Raw genomic sequence first — 23773 nt, forward strand, 5'->3', positions numbered from 1 at the left:
GATTTCTTCAGTGAAAAGTTTCATCACCAGGTCCTATATAGACCCTTAACTCGCAACTATTTTTCTTAAAAATAAATCAAATCAGCTTCAAATCGGATAATGAACACAAAGATCAGGCACCTGCGCCGAGAAGAAAAAAAAGGAGCACAAATACAGATGTTAGAAACACACGGCTCAACTGCCAATTCGCCATAGGTGTTCAGAGAGGTAAAGCTCCAAGTACCAGACTACCATATGAACGCGAATAGATAGCTGAAATGAAGAGGAAATTAACACTGATCTATCATTTTCTGTATGGCTTATGTTCAGACTTGACCGGATTAGATACCCACATCTTGTCAGGTTGGCACAGTGGCATATCATCACCTACTCTCCTCTCCGGGTGGGTGAAGACAAATGCCGAAAAGGTGACCCACAACCCGCGAGATCATCTTCCTTAATCGTATCATGGATGCTGCTCCTCAGGCGCTGCCAGGCAGCATGCGACGGCCATGCGCCCAGGCCCATGGCTAATGGCTTCCGACGCGGTGCTCTCCCCAGCGCACTGGTCACTCACGGTATCAGGTAGTCCGTCGCATACAACCAACTGCAACAATGCTCACGCCCCCGGACGCTTCCATTTGCAACCATACAAAGTTCAGGCCTGCCAAGAGAAAAACAATCAAAATTTGCCCATGTCCCGATGCAGATATCATGGAAGGTGTCGGTCTTCCCGTTCCGTGGACGGGTGAAAGATTCAAAGATCGCCACATTCTTGTGTGATTTGGGTGCAAATTACCGATTATCACACACTGTGTAGTGAAGCAGCTGCTGGGCACAAAAAGGAATACCTGTCGACCGACACTGGACTGTCATGTCAGGTAGGAGCACTGACACTGAAGCTTGCTGCCTGAACATTCATGAAATCTTTGACACAAGGAGAGGGTAGGGCTGTTTAGATCTTTACCTGTAAACCCCGTAAACAAAAAAAACATCACATCAAATATTTTGAGACATGCATGGAGTACTAAATAAAGTCTATTTATAAAATTTTTTGTATGGATGGGCTGGAAATCGCGAGACGAATCTAATGAGCCTACTTAATTCATGATTTGCAATAATGATGCTACAGTAACCATCCGCTAATTATGAATTAATCATGGATTAATTAGCATCATTAGATTCGTCTCGCGATTTACAACTCATATGTGCAAAAAAGTTTTATAAATAGATTTCATTTAGTACTTCAAATTAGCAAGATTCCAGCGCAAAAAATTTTTGCGCTTCATCTAAACACGGCCTAAGTACTAGGGTTATTGAAGCTTTGTTGGTATAATCGAATTTACTATTTGCCTTTCAGTGCTCTTGTGGTCAAAGGAGGAAGCATCTTTTGAACGGAGGAGGTTTTCTGCACGTATGAGGTCAGCAAGAAATATGATAGTTAAAAAAAATGAGGCAGTTAATATGGCAATTTGAAAGAGATCCTTTTGAGATTTAGGCTCTCATAGGCAGGCAAGCATGATTGTAGTCACTCTTTTTCTTCTTCTGGAATGGTAGCTACACTCTCTTTCTCAGACACATGTGCAAGAATAGCCACTTGTCAAGCTGTGGGTCCACTGTAGATATGACACAACTTTGAGTCCAAGTAGATTGTTGACCTCTTTTGGGGGAAAGTTTAACTGGCATCACCAAATTCTGAAAAGCTAGGTAACATAACATTTATTTGGTACCAAGCCTTGTCGTAAAAAATACATTTATTTCTCCAAGTATATCCGATTGTACAAGTAGCTTTCAGGTACACTGCTCACCTCCATCATATAAGGCCCGGTCCTGCAAATGTCGTTGACACTAGAGCTCATGCATGATCCGGACTCCTGGATCCACCAATGCATGCTTAGGCCAGCTCACACCAGAAGCTCCTTGCTGATGGCCTGATGCTGACTTGTCTAATGGCCAAGATAAATTTCACTGGTTTTTCATCCAGATTGTAAAATGCCACAGTTGCCTCATCGCGCCTTCGAGTTCAAGGCCCGATCTTGTTTGCTCGTCCTCTTGCAACTACTTGTAAGCCATGCCAAGTATGATGTCAAGAGGGAAATCTGATCATGTTCAAGGCGGCATGCTGATGCTGCATCCCATGTTCAGTCTCACCTACTACTGTACCATACTCCTAACTTTGATTCCAGCGTGCACTTTTTCTCAGCAAAATACAAAACAACCCGCGAATTTGGGGAACAATGTGATGTTGATGTGCAGTGACAAATCAAAGTAATACCATGTGCCTTGACATGTCTGTAGATCGTGTCAGCGTAATCTTATACGAGAAAATGAATTTTCAGTCCTTTTTTCAAGTGAGCAAATGAATATGTGGTGAATATTTTTTTTTAACATTTGCTTAGAATATTTCAGCTGAATATGGGGACATATTGAATAGTGCATTAAACTCACAGAACGGAGCAGGCAGTTGGGCGATCCAATCAGATGGATACGGAATTACTATGCGTTTGCTCTCATCAGTTGCTCTTGCTCCGCACAGTTCATGTGATGAATATGTTAGCCATGAATGCACCCATTTAATTTCCTTTCAGAAAAAAAAGATGCACCCATTTAAGTAGTGGACAAGGATGATGTGCAGTTGCAGACACCCTATCAAAATCTGTGGAAGAAGATAAGACTACGCAACTGCAGATCACTCCTTGCGACAATGCCTAAACATTAACTTTTTGCAAAGCAACAGTGTTAAAGAGTATCGTACGTACTAGTAGCTGTTGACTGATTAATTCTCCAAACATGACGAGAGGTTAATTTCGTTTTGAACACTATAAAACACGATAGAACAATTGCGAAACATCCTGGACTAACAGATCAGATGCTTACTATATTCTTATGGAGTATTCGTCCAACACAAGCAATAAAATGAAGCTGATATCTGGACTAGAACACGAGCATGTGAGCATTGCACGAGGACATGTACCACTGTCCTATATATACAAAATCAACTCGGCATTTCATGATGCTTGTTGTTTCATTGTATGCAGACAGCAAAAATATTCAACGAGAGAATACAACAATCTACTTCAACTAGCAGCCATTTTGAAGCTCCACTTGAGTCGGTTTGAAGCTGCAAACTGATTACCAGTTGCTTAAATCGAATCTGGAGATCCACTGCTTTGTTGTTTCGATCTCAAGAGTTCAGCCATGCTTACACTACTGCAGCTACCACTATGCCTACATATATACAAATCAACTTCGACAGTTGATGCTTCTTGTTGAATGCAGGCAGGAAAAATAATCAATGAAAGAATGCTACATCACTACAGCAATTTACTAATTAGCAGCCTTTTGAAGCTCCACGCCTCCACCTGACTCGGATTGAAGCAGCGCAATGATTACCAGTTGCTTAAATCGAATCTGAAGATATCAGCAGTAAACCATTGTATTGGCTATCACCCAAGATTCAATAGCTTGGGAGTATTTGTCATTGCTGGCATTCCCAAATGATAGATCACATTGCTTGGATCTGAATTCAAGGCTGTATTGGCCAATCACCAATACTTCTGGTATAATGCCATTACCATGAAGATAGCTGGGAACTGGGAATGAGATTTCCATCTCGCAAGCTTTGTCCTTGAGATATACTGCAAGGAGATAATTGATTAAACTGACCTCAAGATCATTGTACAAATTTAACTATCCCCGCTGTTCAAATGGATTTTGTCTACTTTGTCTTGGATTTCCCCTTCACTTTCTCGAATCTTCTCTGTGGTGCCTTGGATGTTGCCTTCATTCTCGTTAACATTTTCTGCTTTTTCAAGGCTTTGCCCTTTGCATTCTTGAATTCTCTCTTCTTTGTCGAGGTTTGCATAAGTCTCTTCTAACAATTTATCTGCTTCGCCCACTATTTCCTTGGAACTTTCTTGGGTTTCACATGTGTTCTCTTGTTTTTTCTCTTGAACTTCCCCTGCCTTGGCTTGGACTTCCTCAACCTTAGCTTGTACTTCCCCTGCCTTCTCTTGTTCTTTCGCCACTTTGTGTTTTATCTTCACATCAAAGTGAGAAACCCTTTCGGATCTTGGGAGCCCCTCAGATCCAACAACTCTTACAGTCTTATTCCTCCTTAGGAGCAAAACCGCATCCTTTTCAATAAGCTCACCAGCAGCACGAACTGTTCTGGCTCTGCTAATGCCGAATCTTTGGCCGGCAACACCATCGATCCTAGCCATGAGCTCCAAGAGATTTCTCCTCTCCCGAGCCCCAGCCTCAGACAACACTATCCCATTCTTCAGCCGCCGGGGTGACTTCTTGGCGCCAACCAACGGTACCTGATCCTCCTCCAAGGCCTCTGCATCCGCATCCTCCTTTTCATCATCATCAAACGCCAATGCTGAAGTCGATTCCCGCTCTGATTCAGCTCTGCTGCTGGCAGCGGCTCGCTTTGAGATGGTCTTCTGAACATCAACGACGGCGCAAGGGTTGCCGACCACTGCAAGACCGTCGGCGAGCCCGTTCCACACCTTAGCAGACACCGCTTTGCTGAGAACCCTGAGCCGCTCGACGATGTCAGCCATGGACGGCCGCCGCTCCCTGCACGAGCGCACACAGCTGGCGGCCAGCGCGGCCAGGTCCTTGCGGGTGGCTGGGTCCCGCGGCGGCGCCACGCGCGGGTCGAACAGCGCGGCCACCCTGCCTTTGCGCAGAAGGGGGACCGCCCACTCGACGACGGACGGCGGCGAGTGTTGGACGTCGATGGCCTTGCGGCCGCTCATGATCTCGAGCAGCAGGATCCCGAAGCTGAAGACGTCGGTCTTGGTGCTGAGGCTCTCGGGCGTGACGTAGGCCGGGTCGAGGTAGCCCAGCGTGCCGGCGGGAGCGGGCGCGGCGGCGGCGGCGGCATTGGCGCCGTTGGCCCTGGGCACGCGGAGGGCGAGGCCGAAGTCGCCGAGGCGCGCGTCGAGGTTGGCGTCGAGCAGGACGTTGGCGGACTTGACGTCGCGGTGGATGACGGGCGGGTCGGCGTCGTGGAGCGCGCGCAGCGCCCTGGCGGTCTGGAGCGCGAGGCGGAGGCGGCGCGGCCAGCCCGGCGGGCGCGGGTTGGAGTGGAGCAGGTCGTAGAGCGTGCCGTTGGGCATGTACTCGACGACGAGCAGGCGCTCGGCGGGTCCGGTGCCGGGGTCGGAGAAGCCGAGCAGGTTGACGAGGCGCGGGCCCCGGACGGAGGAGAGGATGCGGATCTCGTTGTCCACCTCGGGGCGGCGCGGGGAGGGGCGCTTGACGGCGACGGCGCGGCCCGAGGGGAGCACGGCCTTGTAGACGGCCCCGTGGCTGCCCCTCCCCAGCAGCGCGGCCTCCGCGAAGTGGGACGTGGCCGCCTCCAGCTCCGCGTAGTCGAAGCGCTCGACCGCGGCGGCGCCCGCCGGCGGCAGCGCGGCGGGCCTGGAGGAGCCGCCGCCGCCGCCGCCGCCGCCCCCGGAGCGGCGCGAGATGGGGAGCGGCGAGATGGCCGTGATGGAGCGGCACGTCGCCACGGACGAGTCCGTGCGGCACGAGAGGTACCCCATCCGGCGCCCGCCGCCCGGGTCGCCGCGCGCGGGGGGGGACCTCCGCCGTCGCAGGAGCTGGGGAGGAAGAGTCAGAGAGAAGCGAAGCGGAGAAGGGAGAGGGGATCCGAAACGGGGCGTGTGGAATTTTCCTGGCACTGGCAGCGCGGAGGAGGGATGGTGGGAGAGAGACTGAGAGAGAGTGTGTGTGTGTGTGCGCCTCCTGCCCCTTCGGCTGCGTGTTTTTTTGGTGGTTTCCGGGGGGCGTTTGGTGCCCGGGTGAGAGAACTCGAACCTGAGCTGGAGGGGATAGGGGTGGGGGCGGGAGCGGCGGCGGTGGTGAAAATTTTGCCCGGGTTTCGGAGCGGCGGCGCTTTCGCGAGGGGCGAGGTGCCGACGACTCGTGGTCCGGCGTGGTTCCCGGCCAGGTCCGCTCACACGTAGCGCTCGGACAGGTGGATCGCGGCGACAGCCGGCCCGAGAGGAAACGACGACGGGCACGACCGACCGACGGGCCGAGGAGACACCGCCGCTCCTCTTTTCCTCCCAGTCTCCCACCCACCCGGTTCGCGTCAGGTCGCAAGTCCGCTCCCTCGTAGCACTCGGAAGATCGAAACGGGACAGTGGACACGGAACGGGAAAAGATCGTGGTCTCAGCATGCAAATCGTAGCGAGAGCGTGCGGAGGACACGTTGCGCCCTTCTGCACTGCACTAGCAGTTGGCGCCCTCCTCTCGTCTCAAACCGGTGCCGCCCCTTTGGGCTGGGCGCCAACGGGAAGCAAATCCATTTTTAAGCCCTGCCGCGCGAACGGATCGAAAGCTGCTAAAGGCACAGCCGCTATCTTGTTTTGTGTTAGTACGCCACACGAATAGTTAATTCGGATCGTGATCTCAGTGCCGTTCCGCAGCACGACGCCGCATGTGGCCGCAACCGGAGCAATCCGGATTCTTTCTTTGAGAAAAAAATCTCCAAATTTTCAGCTGCAATGCCAGGACAAAGTTAAAGGCAAACTTCAGGTTGCCCCAACTCCATTACTTTTTTTTACAATATCAATATAAAAAAAACTCTATTACTTTTTTTTTATTGCCTCAACTCTATCACTTTGTGCTTGGTGGGGATTAACCCGGCCGGCACGGAAGGAATCAATCTTCTGTACTTGGTTGCTCGTTCTTCCCCTGCCCGGCGGTTCCACCGCACGTGCCCCCGCATCCAGCTAATCTGACCTGTTTGATCGCCGGTTATCTTCATGGGATTAAATCATTGTAGTACTTGCTGTGGCTGGAGACCGAGGGGTGACGTCGGCGGTCAGCGGATGGATACAAAGTTTCGGTTGTTCTTGAGTTCCTAAACGCTTCTGACTCTGACGATGAAATCAGAAAGAAAAAAAAAAGAGTCAGGTGACGTCCTGCAGCTTCTACTGAGAAACCCGAGGCTTCCATGGATAACCATGCTTGACTTCAGCAGATTAAGACTAAACAAAAATTTGTGTTTCGTACTGGCCGGTCGAATTGCTGCTTACTTTACACTCCTCCATGCCTAGTAGTTTGCTCTACTTGTTACGAGACCATGGACAGCAAAATCTCAGCGGAGTTTATGTTTCCCCGATCTTCTCAAAAAGAAAAATTCTAACTCGCCTATTATATTTTTGAATTATGTTCTGGTGCCGGGCTGACGGCCATGAATGAGACGGCAGTTCTTGAAGGCGCCTGATCAACCCATCGTGGTTCAGTGCAGAGGCTGCCTGCAACGCCTGTCGCGAGTCGACTGGTGTCCGCGCATGTGTGCTCCACCGAAGAGTGCCTAGTGAAAGGGGCAGAGTTTCGTCCATGCAACAGCAATGCTGGTAGTTGAGCTGAACATCGCTCCCCTAAAGTTGACGGCTTAACTAAAACGACACGACGCCACGAGCATGGCCGAAAACATACTAGACGCACAAAAAGTCAAACTATCGGAGACACGTAGCATGTTCAAAAGAAGACCAGCAGATTTTAGCACAGTATTTTCTTTTTAAACGTGCACAGGAGCAATGACTAGAGATTTAAAGAAATTTCATCAAATTCAGCTGTACCAGAGCATCTTTTGTTGTGAAAGATGTTTGCTCATACCCTCCCCCTTTTTTCTGTTTTTTTTAGGGCAAGGTTTGCTCTTCACCATTATTTCCCACGAGCTTGCTAAGAAGGCCACTAGATTTGATCCATCACTTGTCTGTCTAGCATCTCCCCAGCATTAGAACCAGTAGTAACGGAACTTGTCGTGCCCTTCCCTTTTCTTCTTCACCGGCTCGCCCGCCGGCTGCTTTATACTACTGTTACTTCCCAATCATATCATCGTAGGATAGGATGATGTACTAGTTTGAGTTTCAATCGAAAAAAAAAAAACAAAAGGCACTCATGCAAGGCCCACGACATCAAATTGTGGATCACGGGTCGTCATAAAAGGCATGAAGCATCTCCGCTGCTAGAGTCAACAAATCATGCTCCCGGGCTCAGATAGGATGTATCCAGCCTTTAATTTGCATCACGTTACTGTCATTGTTAAGTCAGTTACAATGAGAAGGGCGTGCTGCTAATTCCAAAACCTGTCGTTGGCCGGCCGGCCGTACGTACGCACGCGCCTCCTCCAAACTTAATGGGATCGGCCGGCCCAAATCGATCACATACAGCCTCTCAACATTGCTTGTCCGTAATGGCGTAGTGACTTGGTAGTAATCACTAATCAGCGTTCGATCCGTCCAAATCACGGGTTTAATTAGTAGCTGGGCCGGTGATCTCGTCGATCGATCGCGGCTCCAGTCGAGAAACGAAGGGTGAGCTGATCAAGCGCTAGCTGCCGATCAATGACGCACGAACCCTCATTAATTCTCAGTAGCATCATCCACCGAGAAACCGTTCGTGCTGTTGTACTCTACCGCTACACTGCAAGCAGACGCGTTTACTACGGGCCAGTGGCGAAGCCAGCCTGACAAGTGACCTAGGGCGGAACAGTACTAGTGAAACAGTGCAACGCGCCACAGAAGACGTGCAGGCTCGCTGGCCGCCGGTGCCCGGCGCTCCAGGCCTCCGGCCGTTCCGGCGCAGCAGCGCAGGGCCGCCGCAACCCACGGCGCCGGCCGCCGGCCGGCTCCGCCCTCCGTCCACCGGCCGCCGCCCCACGCCCCCCCCCGGCTGCCTCCACCTTCGTCCACCAGTCGAGGCAGGCAGCAGGTGGCCAGGCGCGCGGCCGGCGGGAGGCGCCGCCGCCGAGGGCCGCCCGAGGCAGCCTGCAGCGGTGCACGAGACGGCCGGACGGTCGGACGGGGCGATGGGGCGACGGCCGGACGGCCGAGACGGCCGGATGGGGCGACGGCCGACGGGCGGCCGGGCGGCGGGCGCAAAGGCCAGATGACGAGGCGACGAGCTACGGCAGGCGCAGGCGGGCGGGGCCGGGGGTGTGGTCGCGTCGCGTGGCTAGCTTGGGCTGCTGGCCAAGCGGCCACCAAACCCCACGCAAACCCTAGGCTGCGCTGGGCTGAAGCCTGAAGCGTCCCGCAGCCCAATACTCGGCCCACGAGCCACCAAGTCTCGGCCCAGTACGCGGTTGCCTGTCTTCCTCTCAAATTTCAGCGTCGTCCTCGCTTCTGGCAAGCGCCGCCGCGATTTGCTCCCTTCCCGGCGGCGTGGAGAACTGAGGTCTGAGGATATCCTCTACTGCTCGGCCAAGGGGACCTAGGGCGGCCGCCCGGGCTCGCCCTAGTGGTGGCTCCGCCCCTGCTACGGGCTACTACAGCGGTGCATGTTCGGCCATGCCCCCTCGTGTCTCTCGGCGGCGAAAGTCAGCGCCCCGATCGGACAGGTTTGACAGAGGGCAGGAAGGGAGGCTACCGGAGTACAGTACCCGCCATCTACTACCGCCAGCGATCTACGACGCCATCATCATGATTACTCTACTCCCGGCAGAAATGCCAAAAAGAAGGGTGAAAAAAAGCGGACGGAGTCTCAAGTGTTTCAAACTTCAAACTCTCACTTCGGAGCGGCCGCTTTTGAGCCCGCGACAAAGGCGGCTTTGCGGGCGCCCCGCTTTGTCGCGCGCGCGTGCCTTTTGAGACACCGAGACGGCGCCGCGTGCCTGCGCCCCCGCCCTCGCCACCGCCTCAAAAGCAGCAGCGGGCGCGGGCGACCGGGGAGCGGCGCAGCGCACTAGCCGGAAAAGGCTAGCAAGCTCCGGCTGCCGGCCGCTGGGCGCTGGCCGAGCTGACGAGGCGAGCGGAAGGCGCGGCCTGTATGTATGTAGCGTACGAAAACACAGGCGGCACGTGCTGCCGGGCAACAACTGTTGCCGGCTGGCTCCGGGGGGCGCTTCGCTGACGGCAGGCTTTAGGCCTGGATGGGCTGGCCTCGGGCGCTGAAGCCCACCAACGATCTGGCCGGCCTCGCAGACGTTCTTTGGAGTGGGCCCTTTTTAGTTCGCCTGGAGCCCAGTACGAAGCAAATCTCGGGAATCTCGCGTCTCCATCGCGGTTTTTTTTATTTTTTATTTTCGTTTTTTATAAAAAAATATATTTTCGTTTTCGAAATTTACAGAAATATACCGGCCGCCCCGCTGCCGGGCGGCCAGGACTTGGTCGCCCCGTTGCGGGGCGGCAGGAGCTTTTGTGCAAAAACTTTTGTGAAAATATTTGCGCGTAGGTCCCTGAGGGCCGGTCGCCCGGCAGCAGGGCGGCCGGACCCAAGGATGCCCGGCAGCGGGGCGGCCGGCTCTCCCACGAGGCTGCTGTGCGTGCCTAGCAGGTGTGCCGCCACCCGATGGAACCGCGACGAGTGACTGATGCGAAGTGGTCCACCCACGCCTCTTGCTTTGTGAAGCCGCGAGATGCAAGGAGTGTGTGCCAAAAAAAACCGTCCTGTACTCTTGTGTAGTAGCATAAACCGAATAAAAATAGCACCAGTGGTTTGCCTTCGCCCTTTCGTGCGTGCTTCCTGTGCTGTTCGCTCGCATTATTTCCTCCGGTCACCAGCGACGCTCAACACTGCAGCACGATGCTGCTGCCGGTGCGTCGCTGCGACCTGGAATCCACGTCTCAAGCATCATCTGCAGACTGCAGCCAGAGTGCAATCAACTGGATCCAATTTATGTTGCTCGAGGATCGAGATGTGTTGTCCCGCACAAGCGCTTACCAACCTATCGGTTGGGACCACTGAGAAAACGTTTTATCTAAACTCGTATTTAAAACTAATCAGAAGTCTAGTTGGGACGGGCGCCAGGGCCGGTCGCCCGGCCCCCGGGCGGCCTGGGGGCTGGCCGCCCCGCTGCCGGACGACCGGCCTCCAGGGATTTGCGCGCAAATATTTTCGTAAATTTTTTTGCACAAAAGTCCCTGCCGCCCCGTAGCGAGGCGACTATATTCCTGTAAATTTCGAAAACGAAAATATATTTTTATAAAAAAACCAAAATAAAAAAAAATAAAAAAACCGCCGTCTCCATCCCGCATTCCTTTCCATGCTTCCAGCTAGTACACTTTCGCTGTAATAACTATATTAAAGATGTGTTTAGTTGTTAAAAAAGTTTAGATTTTATTACTTTGTTGTTACTTGACAAATAATATCCGATCATAGACTAGTTAGACTTAAAAGATTCGTCTCGTGCAAATCAATTAAACTGTATAATTAGTTATTTTTTCAATGCATTTAATGCTCCGTGTATGTATCCGAAAATTCGATGTGACGGATACTGTAGGAATTTTTTTGAAATCTAAACAGGACCTAAGAAGAAGAGAATTGCAGAAACACTCCTCGAAAGTTCCCGCTCCTTTTACTTGCAAAAAGAAGAAAATTTCTAGCAAGCTTACTAGTGAAACCTATCATCAATAATGCATGGTCCATCAGTTCCCCTAAGCCGAGCATGATGTTTCAACAATCTTTTTTTTTTAAAAAAAAGATGAAGTATACAGGTAGAACGAGGTCGGCATTAAAACCTTGACGGGTCAAGTCATGCACCCTTCTTGACTCCACGGCCACACCGATGCGGCTTCTCCAGCAGCCTCCTGAATTCCTGAAAGAGCCCCACTAATTCAAGATACGGCGCTAATTAAACTATCATGATGAGGGGCCCGCATCTCGACCCATGCACCGGATAGTATTTTCCTATTATGGCGGCGCGGTGGAAGCTACGAAAACGGAAGCCCTCTGAAGAAACAGCATGCAGCCACTTGTTTACAACAAGTGCAAGGATTATTTAAGGTAACACCAGGTACTACGTACCATGCTTCATTTGTGGCGATCGACAGTCAGTCCACGGTCTTTCTTGGGGATATAGATTGTCTGGCCTGGTCCTCTTGGTCGCGACTCACGGGCTCTCGATGGCTTGCTCATTTTGGCAACCAAACCGTACGTTTCCATGCATTTTACTACTAGCAAATGGATTGTGCTATGATGTGGTGCATCTGTACGATGAACTTGCCACCACTGGAGCTTTTCTTTTTTAACAAATTTTCTTGATCGGCGGCTGCTGCTGGAAAGGTGCAGCGGTTTTCAGAGAGACCCGAGTGCGCCCAGATGCTAGTTGGAATCAGAGCTAGATTTATTTGTAAATATAAAGAAAAAACTACGATAGGTAGGATTAAGGCCGGTACCGCACCTACAAATTTTCATTAAGAAGAAGTGCTCTGTCTAGAAAACCATCGAGCCTCGGCTATGCTGCGAGATGATTTTTTTTAAATAGCCTTGTAAATTTACTTCTGCGAGGATTCAAACCCAAATCCGTTAGATGCTCTAACCACTATACTAGAAATCCTTTCACATATTTGTAAATATCATGGGCGGATGGATGACTGATGGAAAAAGATGATGACATTCCGTTTGCACCTTGGATTTGTTCAAGCCTCTTTGACACTTATACGACGAAGTAGTCTGCACTGTGTCCCCATCCTCGCCAAAAAGGAGTCTGTACCCAGCCCATGCATGCACCGTGCACGATTCATCAGAGAAACCGAAAGGATATCTCCTGAATGCCGACAAGTGATGATGGTTTTCACTACTACAGAATTCTATTTTGCGAGGCACTTAAAATAGACCTCCGAGACGGGCACATAAAAAAACTGACTCGGTTAATGCCTTCGATTAACTGAGGCAGCCATTTTTTATTAACCGAGGCGGTTACAAAAAACCGCCTCTCAAAATCGATTAACCAAGACGGACGTCTTAAAATGTCCGCCTCGGTTAATAGCCGAGCCCAAATAGACCTATATGAGCCCAATTACTGAGAATAACTACATAAAGAAGATAACCCTAGCCTACTCTATCTCCCCTCTCTCTCTTTCCTCGTGCTACAACTCCCGCCGCCGCCTCCTTCCCTCCTGCTGCTCCTGCCTCCTGCCCCGTCCTCCCCTCCTTGCGCGTGGGCGCGACACGCGGATCTGCACGGGGAGCACGCGGCGGCGGCGCGGCCCCCCTGCGGCGCGGCCCGGCATGGCGGCGCGGCCCTCCTGCGGCGCGACCCGGCCTCCCTCTCCCCTGCAACAGATTCGGCGCGACGGCGGCCCCCTCCCTCTCCCCTGCAACATCCGGCGCGGTGGCGGCCATGGAGGCGCACGCGAGCGGCCTTGGCGCCGCCGGAACCGGGCGGCGGCATGGATCTGGTCGGGCTCCGCGGCGGGCGTGACCTCCACGGTGGCGTGGATCTGGTCGGGCTATGCGACGGGCGGGACCTCCACGGCGTGGCTGCTCCACGGCGGCGGATCCGGCCCCCTGGATGGGCTCGGCGGGCCCTGGATGGACTTGGCGGGCCTATCCAGGAGCTTCTTATTTTTTTTATTTTATTAACCGAGGTGGGCAGCCCAACCGCCTCGGTTAATGCTGATTAACCGTGACGGAAGCTTCGAGTTGTTTGAAAAAATCGCCTCGGTTAATACTTTTTGCTCATCTCGGTAAATATTTTTTGTAGTAGTGTTTATTACAGTACAGGCCGGCATCTAAATTCTGAGACGAGTGTGCGTTGTGCCGTGCCGTGCCGAAGATCTAGGTGAGGCGAATCCGGCAGCTGGTTGGCTACTAGCGCCGCCGTGCTTGCGTGCATGCATGTGCCGCTCCGATCCATTCAATTCGCGAGGCGTATGGAGCCGCTGATGAACTGATGGAGGGGGCGCAGCATCACGTACGGCACGCGTGATTCAGGTCAAATATTAGTCTCGAAAAAATTCAAATCGTGTCCTGTTGCTAATACTAAAAAAACGCGGTTGGAGGGGTGAACGGACTCCACCGTTTTTCATTAAGATGAAGCGACTACAGCTTCACCTAGCCGTGGAAAAACTCCCGAACTCTGGCCCATGCCCGAGAGGGCCAAGCATTGCGGCGAGCACAGCGAGGGGATTTTTTTTACCCACGAGCGGAAATTCGTCCCAGTTTGGATTCAAACTCACGACCTCGTGGGAGCAACGCTACCGGGCTGAGCTAGCCAACTCGGCCGCCCAACCTTTCGCTCCGGTTGCTAATACTCTCGTGCACATATGTTGTACTTGACAGTTTAAGCAAATTTTGCTACAATTAAATTTGGAGACGTTTTGGATTTTAAATTTTGGGCGATGATATGCGTGCTAAGGTTGGTACATATCGGCCCAATCTTCCATAGAAGGTATAAAGTGGTTGTTCTGGCATATATAGTTAGCTGACACGGTTAGCTTAATTTTATTATAAAAGGGGACTGTTGCTTTGTGGCTGTATGGATTTTATCATTATACATGGTGAAAATCTGCTCCTAATCGTTAATTTTGCAATGTGGCAAGATGTGGGTGCGTATGCACCCTAGACACTATAAGCTCCGCCATTGAACGGAGAATTCAAATGAGAGAAGAGGATTTCATGCTTGCTTGACTTGCTCACCAGTGCCCAGCAACGAAAGTTTGGGAGTCCACCAAGAGAAATATATTCGCCACGGCGGTGTCGAGACCTTACCAGGAGTGCCGTGACTTGTAAGGGGCTATTGGTTGGAGATGTATATCGGCTCAGGATGAGAAATATGATCTTTTGGATAACTAAGATTAACGGTTAAAAAAATCAAGTGTTTTTGGAGGCTAGGCTACGAAGCCCCTAAACCTATGTAACATGAGCGCGGGGGGGTCTCCACTAGCCTCTGCTCCTCTGACGTGCATCCACCAGGCATCAACAACCCCGCAAGCATCAATAGGCAGAGGACGCTGCCACCCGGGGCACCCACTGATTCCCCGCGCCCGGTTTTATTTCCTGGGACGGAGGCTGCGTAGGCATGGTACTCTGAACTCAACATAGGAACTTGGAAAAATGCAGATCCGAGTATCCGACCGCTGGGCGCCTGCCCAAGTGCACCGAACCTGAACCTTTCCAGGTTTGGCAACCACCGGCGCCAAACCGCGGGCTCCGCCCACACCACTAGTCCACCACAGCTTTGCCGCGGCAGCTCTGGCCGCTGGCGAAGTCCAGGGTCGCCGTCGCTGACCTGCGGGGCCGGGCCGCCGTGGAAGCAGAGGCAAAATATATAATCAGGGCTGGACCGTCACCCCCGGTGGGTACCCGTGCTGACGCCGCGCTTGCTATATCTGAAGCTCCCGTGCGCGCGCCTTGGGCGGCACCACCATGCAGGCGATGCCACCGCAGGAACCGGCGGCGGCGATGGACGGCGGCAAGGTGGCGGCGCTGCTGGCCGCGGCGGCCGCGCTGCTGCTGCTGCTCCCGCTGGCGCTGCCCCCGCTGCCGCCGCCCCCGGCGCAGCTGCTGCTCGTCCCCGTCGTCATGCTGCTGCTCGTGGCGTCCCTCGCCTTCTACCCCGCCGCGAGCAGCGGCGCCGGCGTCAGCGGCAACCTCGCCGCCGCTGACCACGGGTCGTTCGGGGCTGGGGAGCTGCCTGAACCCCCGCACCTGTGCTGAGCGCGTGCGCAGCCATGATGCTGAGAGGGATGATGGCCTGGATCAGTCTGGAGGGAAATGTACAGGGTAATCTAGGTTAGTTGCTGATTAGTTAGATTCTGCTGGTACTTGTAGCATGAGACAAGAAGTAGATAGGCTTTCCGTCGAAGCGTAACAGTGTGTTCTCGCTGGTTCTTCTTCCAATTCTCAACAGGCGAGTGACCACTGATGATCCAGTTGATTTCGTGACTGATGTGTACAATTTACATCTCGACGCTTACGCAGATCTTGGCGGTGTTCCTTTTTATCTCCCGGCCGGTTAGCGTCAGATCATGGTGGTTGGGTTTCCGGATCGGTGGATCGGAACTGCACAATTAAGCGGAGATGAGTTATGGCCAGCAATCTGGCGTCAAGGACCCGAGTGTGTATGGTTTCGCGAGGCCAGATCTCATTTGACACGCGCCAATGCGTCTGGCGCTTGAGGCGCGTTGCTCGCACCACGTGGCCCGACCTCCGACGACATGCAGTGCTCTCTCTCTCTCTCTCCACCCCGGGGGGGGGGGGGTGCGAGAGAAACAGACTGTGAGAGGGCAAACCAACGGGTAACTATAGGTAGCCAAACAGGCCACCCGGCCGGCCGGGCACGGTACCAGTAACGAATTTAGGATTTCCGGTTAAAAGCATGGTACTAATGACGAATCTAGAATTTGTAGTTAGGATAGTCCAACATGAGAAAAAATTTCTCAACAAAGTACTTCTATAAAAGTCTTTATTAGATCGGCTATTAAGTACGAATTTTGCTCTAAAATTAAGATACTTACACAACAATTCAAATAAATTACAATACTATTTTCTTCTCCAATCTATACTTTCTAATGGTCATGAAAGTCGCCACCACATCATCTTCATCTAAATTGAAGAAAATGTGTCGCCTACAATCCTACAGTACAACATCACGTACTCAGTTGCTCCTAATATGGCTACCAATATAGAAGCTGTTCAATGCAAACTTGTAGTGGGACTGTGTGAGCTACTCCTTCCATTTTAAATTATAATTCGCTTTGACATTTTTTTACATCAAGTTTAACCGTTTTATTTAAAAATTTATGCAAAATAACATTTTTTTTGTTATGGCTTACTTTATTAATATAAGTTCTTCGAAAACGACTTAAATATAACTATATTTGTATTATATTTTGAATAAGGCAAGTGATCAAACATATAGAATTAAAAAGGTCAAATAAATTATAATTTGAAACGGAGGAAGTATTTATTACCTAGGAAAAATGCCAGTTTGTTGCTTGGTGCATGCGAATCGCAATGTGAATGCTCAAGCTGCCTTTTGCCTGCTTGCTATGTAAGAGTTGCCTGGCCGAGCGCACGGGCTGCACGGGGCTGCTCTTTGGGCTGATTTTTAGGATGGTGCGTAGGGGTGGTTAAGAGCCGTCAAATTTGGCTTAAATAATTTAAGAACCGGTCTATAATTCTATATAATTTTGAACTAATAGTTTAAGAATCAAGTTGGATTGTGAAGTGACCACTGGAACCACGACCTATTACCACTCCTCTGCGAGGCCCACCCGACTACCCCTTAGATCCCGTTCCGCCATAGCCCGATTGCGGCACGGTCTGTTTCAGCACAGACACATAACTGGGCCGAGCCGGGCCGCTCGATGTGCTGCACCACCAGCCCAGGGGCGGGAGGGTTAGATAATCGTGCCGACCTGTGTTGACGAGTCTGATGGGTCGCAGCGGTTTGCTAGCCCGTGGGAGACTAGAAGACTGGAGCCGAGAGACCGGGCGGCTGGTGAGAGGGCGGGCGAGCGTAGCGGAGGGCGCCGTATAAGATCAGAGAGGCGGCAACTGGGCTGGTGGGCGACAGGGAGAGGTTGGAGCAGCAACGGCAGACTAGAGGGCAACGAGGAGACGTCGGAGTAGGGGTGGTAATGGGGCTCCTATATATCTCGTGAAAGATGGCTAAACAGCTTATCTATAAAGCCCATCAAGACCCATCTAACGGTCTATTCAATATTTTACTGAAAAATGTTGAATCAACATTTCAAAATAGTTGAACCGGTATTTTGAAAATGTTGTACCAATATTTTCAAAACGTTGAACCAAAACTTTAAAAATGTTGAACCTCAATAAATTTTTACCCCACCTTCTTCTCCGGCGCCGGTGGCCGGGGGCGGCGCTGCGGGGAGCGGGGCTAGCACGATTGCGGAGCGGGGCCTGCACAAATAGTGGCGGCAGCGCTGCGGGGCGTGGCGACCGGCCTGCCACGGGAGAGGCGGCGGCGAGCCCGCAGGCCGCAAGGGCGGAGGTGCAGCTAGGGCGGCCTCATAGGCTGGGGAGGGTCGCGGCTGGTGCAGCCGCGGGACGCGTTGGGGGCAACGGCACAGAGGAGGGCTGGAGGCGGGGCGGCCGTGGTGGCCGCGTGGGCAGGGGAGAACTGCGGCAGGGCAGCCCGGCATCACGCGGGTCGCGTTGGAGGCGGCGGCACGGTCAACAGGAGGAGCTGTGCATGTGAGAGAGGAGGGGTGTGGCCATATGGGTAAGGGTATGAGTTGGTTGATCCAATGGTTGTATATGGTTGTACGAATCTCAAATATTGAAAGGTGAGGAAGAAAAAAATTCTTCCAGAAGATATATAGGATCCATGTGGTAATGGGATATGGCTCTAGTGGTCTGTTCATAGCTTAATATAATTTTTAAATTTTTTAACTCAAAATTATATAAAATTAGAGCTCTGCCCCTTTAAAATTCGGCCCCCTTTGCCACCAGGTCGGAGCGGCGGCAGCCGGATTGGAGGGCAGCGCGGAGAGGCAGTGGCCTGGCCGGCGGCATGGTCGTGTGGGTGTGCCGGCGGCTCGGCTGGCAACTAGCGTTGAGCATTATAGTTTGTGAATACATTTTCTATGGACGTGACTCACTAGTCACTATAGGAAGATGGATTTCCTGATAAGGATCAGTGGAGAGCCCACCTCAGTGTTCATGTACGTGGCATGTTAAGGAGAAAAGTAAGACAATGATGATATTAATACATGCAAATCAATCTCAAAATCTAAAAGATATATGTAGTTTTATAACCATATATCCAAATCAAAATACAATAGCATCATCATGTTCAATACAACAAAAATTTTAAAAGATCTCACTTGATTATGTTATCAAAATGGTGAAGTTACTTTTTAAAAAATAATTTTTATTCCCTCTATTATATAATTTGTCACAAGTTACTTCATATCATATATTATTGATAAATTACTTAAATTTTCTATTCACAAGTTACATTTCACGGACCATTAAGTTACATTTTCTAATTGTGTAATCTAAAAAAAAGTTATATTTTCTAACATTGATGGAGATTACAATGTTACTTTTTGTTAACTTTTGTTGAGTATATAAAAGTTACTTTTCTTAGTACAGGTAGGGATCACAAATTTATTTTTTTCTAGTAGTATGGATTACAATTTACAATGTTAACCTTTTTTACTTCGTGGAGTGAATTGCAAATAAATCAACTTTCTTTTTCTGGAAACGTGGTGGGTCAGACCCTTCATTTTAGGAACTTCTGGTGTTCGTAAATGTGGGTCCAGAAGATAGAATATTGGCACAGAATTGTATGCCCAACTCCAATTTTAGATCCAAACAGCTGTTCATGCGCAGAACCATGCTTCTGTTTTTCAGAAATACTAGATGATTCTTGCAAGATTTGATGACTCGTCTCACCAGTTCAATGAAGGGGTGACATGTGAAACCTTAACCATCAGTCCACTATTGCAGCAGGTCCAGAGCTCGAGTGAACAGAATCAAACAGCACATGCGCCCTTCGCAGGTTCCAGCCGTGGGGTAGCAAAAACTAAATCTAATATCGTAAACAAAACAGCTACAGTAACTAACTAGCACATCACACTGATGTGCGTAATTATTACATTACGTATGTCAATAATGTCAATGTCATGGTTGACATTATACGCCAGGGGAACGTTCCCTCTGCTCTAGACGGAGACTGTCCTTGGCTTGGCGCCCATCTTCTTCCACGACACGCTGGGCATGATCTGGGCCGTGTCGACCCTGTCCTTGTACTGGACTGCGAAGTTGAGCAGTGAGTCGAGCAGGGAGTCTGAGAGCAGGTGGGGCACCAGGCCCAGCTCGATCAGCTTCGTGTGCTTGGCATTGTAGTAGTGCTCCTCGGCCTCGACCCGTGGGTTAGGGACCGACTTGGTCTGCACGTCCAGACCGAGCTTGGCTCCCGCAGCAGTCACGAGCTTGGCCAGATCGTTGACGGAAAACTGCTCTGTGAACTGGTTGAAGACTCTGAACTCGCCGGGTTTGGCTGGGTTGGCTATTGCTAGCTCCACACACTGCACAGTGTCCCTGATGTCCAGATATCCACGGGTCTGGAGGGGGCAGAACAAGAAGTTTGATCAGTAAATTAATGCCACTGCCGATAATTTAAAATGGTAAACGAAAGTACAGTATCCAGCTAAAACTTGCTGCTCTCTGTGGCTGTTTGACAGCTAATGACTATGAGATGGTCTCTTTTGCTTGTGACTATGGGATGTGGCTGACAAGTGGCAAGCTTAGGAGAACTACAAGGCAGTGTTGTAGGCTTAAAACAGTCTCCAGGTTAGAGATACCCCACGAGGGAAATAAAAGGTTCTCGAGTTCTTTTCCCAGAGGGTGATCTAAGGAAAATCAGAAAGATATTCAGAGTAACACACGTGAAAATCCAATCCACAGGTCACACAATGATTATGGCGTGTAGTAGTTATCAGAAAAGAATAAACTATGTGACCTATTCACTTTCTGTACTCGCTGAGATGAGCTACAGGCAACATGGTTCACCACCCAGTCTGGAGTCATCCAAGATTTATGAAAAACACTAAACAGTGGTTTCACATCATAGGACACAAGTTAACTTACTCTAGGTGGCATTTAACTTAAAATATTACTAACTGATGCTAGAGTTGCATGTGTAGTTTTGAAAAGAGAGGGAAACCTTAATAGAAAACAGACTGCACAAATTCAGGGAAAAAAGTCAAATAGGAAATCCCGGAATGGCTATATGAGACATACCTGACCACCTTTTCCATAAACTGTAAGTGGATGCCCTACAGCAGCCTGGACACAGAACCTATTTAGTGCTGTCCCAAAGACACCATCATAGTCAAACCTGTTGGATAGTTCTTCATGCATTGCAGTTTCATCTGTTCTCACTCCATAGACTACACCTTGGTTAAGATCTGTGGCTCTTATACCCCAAGCCTTGCAAGTAAATGCTATGTTGTGGGAGTCATGAACTTTGCTTAGATGGTAGAAGGAACTTGCTTGCTTCGGGTAAGGCAAGGTGTCAGTTCTTCCATTGTGAGTTATAGTGATAAACCCCTCTTCAATGTCAATATTTGGTGTTCCATACTCACCCATAGTTCCGAGCTTAACCAGATGGCACTCTTCACTGTACTCCTTAATGGCAAACAAGACATTAAGTGTTCCAATGACATTGTTATGCTGTGTGTAGACTGCCCTTGAACGATCAATCATAGAGTATGGTGCGGATCTTTGCTCACCAAAGTGGACGGCAGCATCTGGCTCAAAAGACTTGAAAGCTTCTGAGAGGAAGTCAAAATCACATATGTCTCCAATAAAGAGCTGAATTGTCTTGCCAGTGAGAGACTTCCATCTACGGACACGGTTTTGGATGGAAGTTATGGGGGTAAGGGAATCAAGACCAAGTTGGTGATCAAAAAGACGCCGAACAAGGTTATCGACAATAGCAACCTCATAACCTTTGTTGGAGAGATGAAGAGCTGTCGCCCACCCACAGTATCCATCTCCACCAATAACCATTACTTTTTTAGACTTGGAGGATGAATGCCCAGAAGCTTCCTGACTACCAGTAAGAGGTGTTTGTGTCTGTCCTTGCACAGCAGCACTAGCACAAGTAACATATGGCTTCTTTTGTCTCTTGAAAGAAGATTTGAGGGACAGATTTGAAGATTTTGAGTTCTGTAATTGGCCAACATTGCAGCAATAACCAGGAGATCCGGAGAACGTATTAACAGCAGGAGATGCACTGAAACTACAGTGAGTGATCAAATGTGCCATTTTCATAATCCTCTCTCTTTCAGTTCAAAAATGTAGATGCCTGCCCTACAGAACAGTACAAATAAATTAGGGCCAGTAAAGTGTGTGTGTGTGTGTGGGGGGGGGGGGATAATGTAGCTACAGGCCTACAGTATAGAGTATCATTACAAGGTGAAACTGTAAAGCAAAACTTGACAAGTTAAGAAGTTTAAATACACCACTTCCACTTGCAAACATACTATAACCTATTTTAGTCCTGTAGTTAAGCTCGGAATAGATGAAGACCACCAAGTTCATTATGCCTTACTCCTAATACATGCACCAAAAGAACAGATATTTGCAACCACAGTTCACAGGCATGGAATTGCTATAACTCAAGTGTAGTCATATACATTTTGGTATTACTAGAATGAAGTGGGACCAAGTGCTTCATCTTCAAAAAGAAAAGGAGAGAAGTAGGCCTAAAAGGTAAGTTAACAACTTAATATGTAACCAGCTAATGCAAATCCGCAGTACTTTGCACTTGTGCTCTCCAGGGTTTTTTCCAGCCTTTCAGAATTTCAAACCCCGACCAGGAGTAACTGAATTACTGCGTGCCCCACCCCCCGGCCCCCCGCGGGAACCTCGGCACACCTCCATTCACATCACAAGGCACAACATCCCAGCCCTATCCCCGACAGTCAAGGCACCCACTCTACGCCCATCCCACGCCATCAAGAGTCGAAGGAAAGCACAAATCCTTCTCGTTCGAGGGGCGGACTTAACGGAGCAAGCATCGGGGTTCAGTTAAACCCCCAACACTTCGGATAAAACAAGCTGGTTCCACTACCGCTCGAAGCAGCAAGCAAGGAAACCCGCAACAAGCCGGATGGATTGCGTCGTCTCATCCATCCCAGCAAGGCAGCAACAAATACTTGAATTCGGGAGCTAGCACCAAAGAGGAGAATCCGCCGAACCGGAGCAATCCGTCCGAGCGGAGCTCTTACCAGAGTCGAAGGAGGGCCCCCACTCGGCGCCCGGGCGGCTCTCCTTGGTGCTCCTCGGGAGAGCGAGGCCGGCCGCAGCGAGAGGACGAAGAGGGGGCGGAGCGGGAGAGGGGGATTGGAATGGAACGGGTGGATGGATAGCAGCGGGAGGCGAGCCACTGCTCAAGAGCAGGACGCAGAGAGGACGAGGGGGGCGGGTGGGATATTCGGCGGGGGCGATTCGGATCGGCTGCGGCAGGCATCAGCGCTGGCCGCCCGCGAGCGGATGAACGGTCACGATCGTTCCTTTTCCCATCCGCACAAGAAGACGAGCCGGTAGCGGTCACACACAGCCCATTTTATTTCAGGCTTTATAAAAGCCAGATCATTCTTTATATAAAAAAAGCCAGATCATTCGGCCAGCTGCATTTCTTTTTCCTTCGGAATACTAGTTTGAATTCAGCTGCTGGATTTAAGTAGGAACTAGTAGTCGCGAAACCTGATGGACAATGAGTTTAAATCTTGGATTCACCACTTACTTTGTTTTTTTGTCTTTTTTTTTAACGAACTGCACAAAATAGTACGGGTTTCTATTAATATAGTAGAAAAATACAAAGCTACAGTGCTGGGAGACCATAGGCAGAAAAAACAAAAGAAACGGAAAAGAAAAATCACCCGGTTGGAATGAAACGTCAACGCGGGGCAACACCACAAACTCAACTCTCCCGGTTGAATTGGAACATCAACACGAGGAACTCCACATCTCAACCCTCATCCAGTTGGATTGGGACATCAACATGATTAAACACTCAAAGGTGCAGAGCCACGGAAGGCCGAGTTGCCGCGGCTACCAACCCTCTCCTACCCAGAAAGTCGTCGTCGAAACACGATCCCGCATCAATAAGAAATCGAGAAAAACAGACCGCACCACACCGAGAAAGCCACCGCCATGCAGGACCAGTCATTGTAGTGTCGTTGCCCCACCATACAACATCCGACAGAGTGAAACCACCGAATCCGGACCTCTCGCAGGCTGCCTAGCCATCACCACCGCGATGACACAACACGCGGGGGCCTCGCCACACCCGCCGTTGGACCTCCTCCTCGCTCGTCGCCACGTAGAAGACACTGCATACGTGGGCCTCGCCACATCCGCCACAGTACTCAATGTCGTAGATCCGTTTCTTATATCGCCGTCAGGATGATGAATAGTATTGCCTCGTGCTCCAAGATCCCCATCAAACAGCCAAACCGTGCCCGCCGGATGACCACATCATGTTGCGCCACACACGCAACAGCCGCCGCCGCCATACTAGAAAGCCAAGTTGTCGCTTGCGCTGTCTTTTCGA

General features: G+C 50.5%; 2 protein-coding genes across 3 annotated transcripts; both read right to left on the reverse strand.

Moving 5' to 3' along the window:
* Nucleotides 1-2909: 2909 nt before the first annotated feature.
* On the reverse strand, nt 2910-5730 carry LOC120698853 (serine/threonine-protein kinase-like protein At3g51990). The gene has a single exon (XM_039982611.1). The coding sequence runs from the start codon at nt 5535-5537 to the stop codon at nt 3666-3668; it is 1872 nt and encodes a 623-aa protein (XP_039838545.1). The 5' UTR covers nt 5538-5730; the 3' UTR covers nt 2910-3665.
* Nucleotides 5731-19109: 13379 nt separating this feature from the next.
* LOC120698855 (UDP-sulfoquinovose synthase, chloroplastic-like) lies at nt 19110-22637 on the reverse strand. 2 transcript variants are annotated; one of them, XM_039982612.1, is made up of 3 exons: nt 22446-22637; nt 20452-21525; nt 19110-19772 (listed from the first exon to the last, which is right to left on the reverse strand). In XM_039982612.1, the coding sequence occupies exons 2-3, from the start codon at nt 21484-21486 to the stop codon at nt 19371-19373; spliced, it is 1437 nt and encodes a 478-aa protein (XP_039838546.1). In that variant the 5' UTR covers nt 21487-21525; nt 22446-22637; the 3' UTR covers nt 19110-19370. The 2 variants fall into 2 exon arrangements, with proteins under 2 accessions (XP_039838546.1, XP_039838547.1); XM_039982613.1 differs by having other exon boundaries at nt 20452-21520; nt 22446-22630.
* Nucleotides 22638-23773: the final 1136 nt, after the last annotated feature.

This window comes from Panicum virgatum, chromosome 3K, assembly GCF_016808335.1.
Source record: "Panicum virgatum strain AP13 chromosome 3K, P.virgatum_v5, whole genome shotgun sequence".
Classification (NCBI taxonomy): Eukaryota; Viridiplantae; Streptophyta; class Magnoliopsida; order Poales; family Poaceae; genus Panicum; species Panicum virgatum.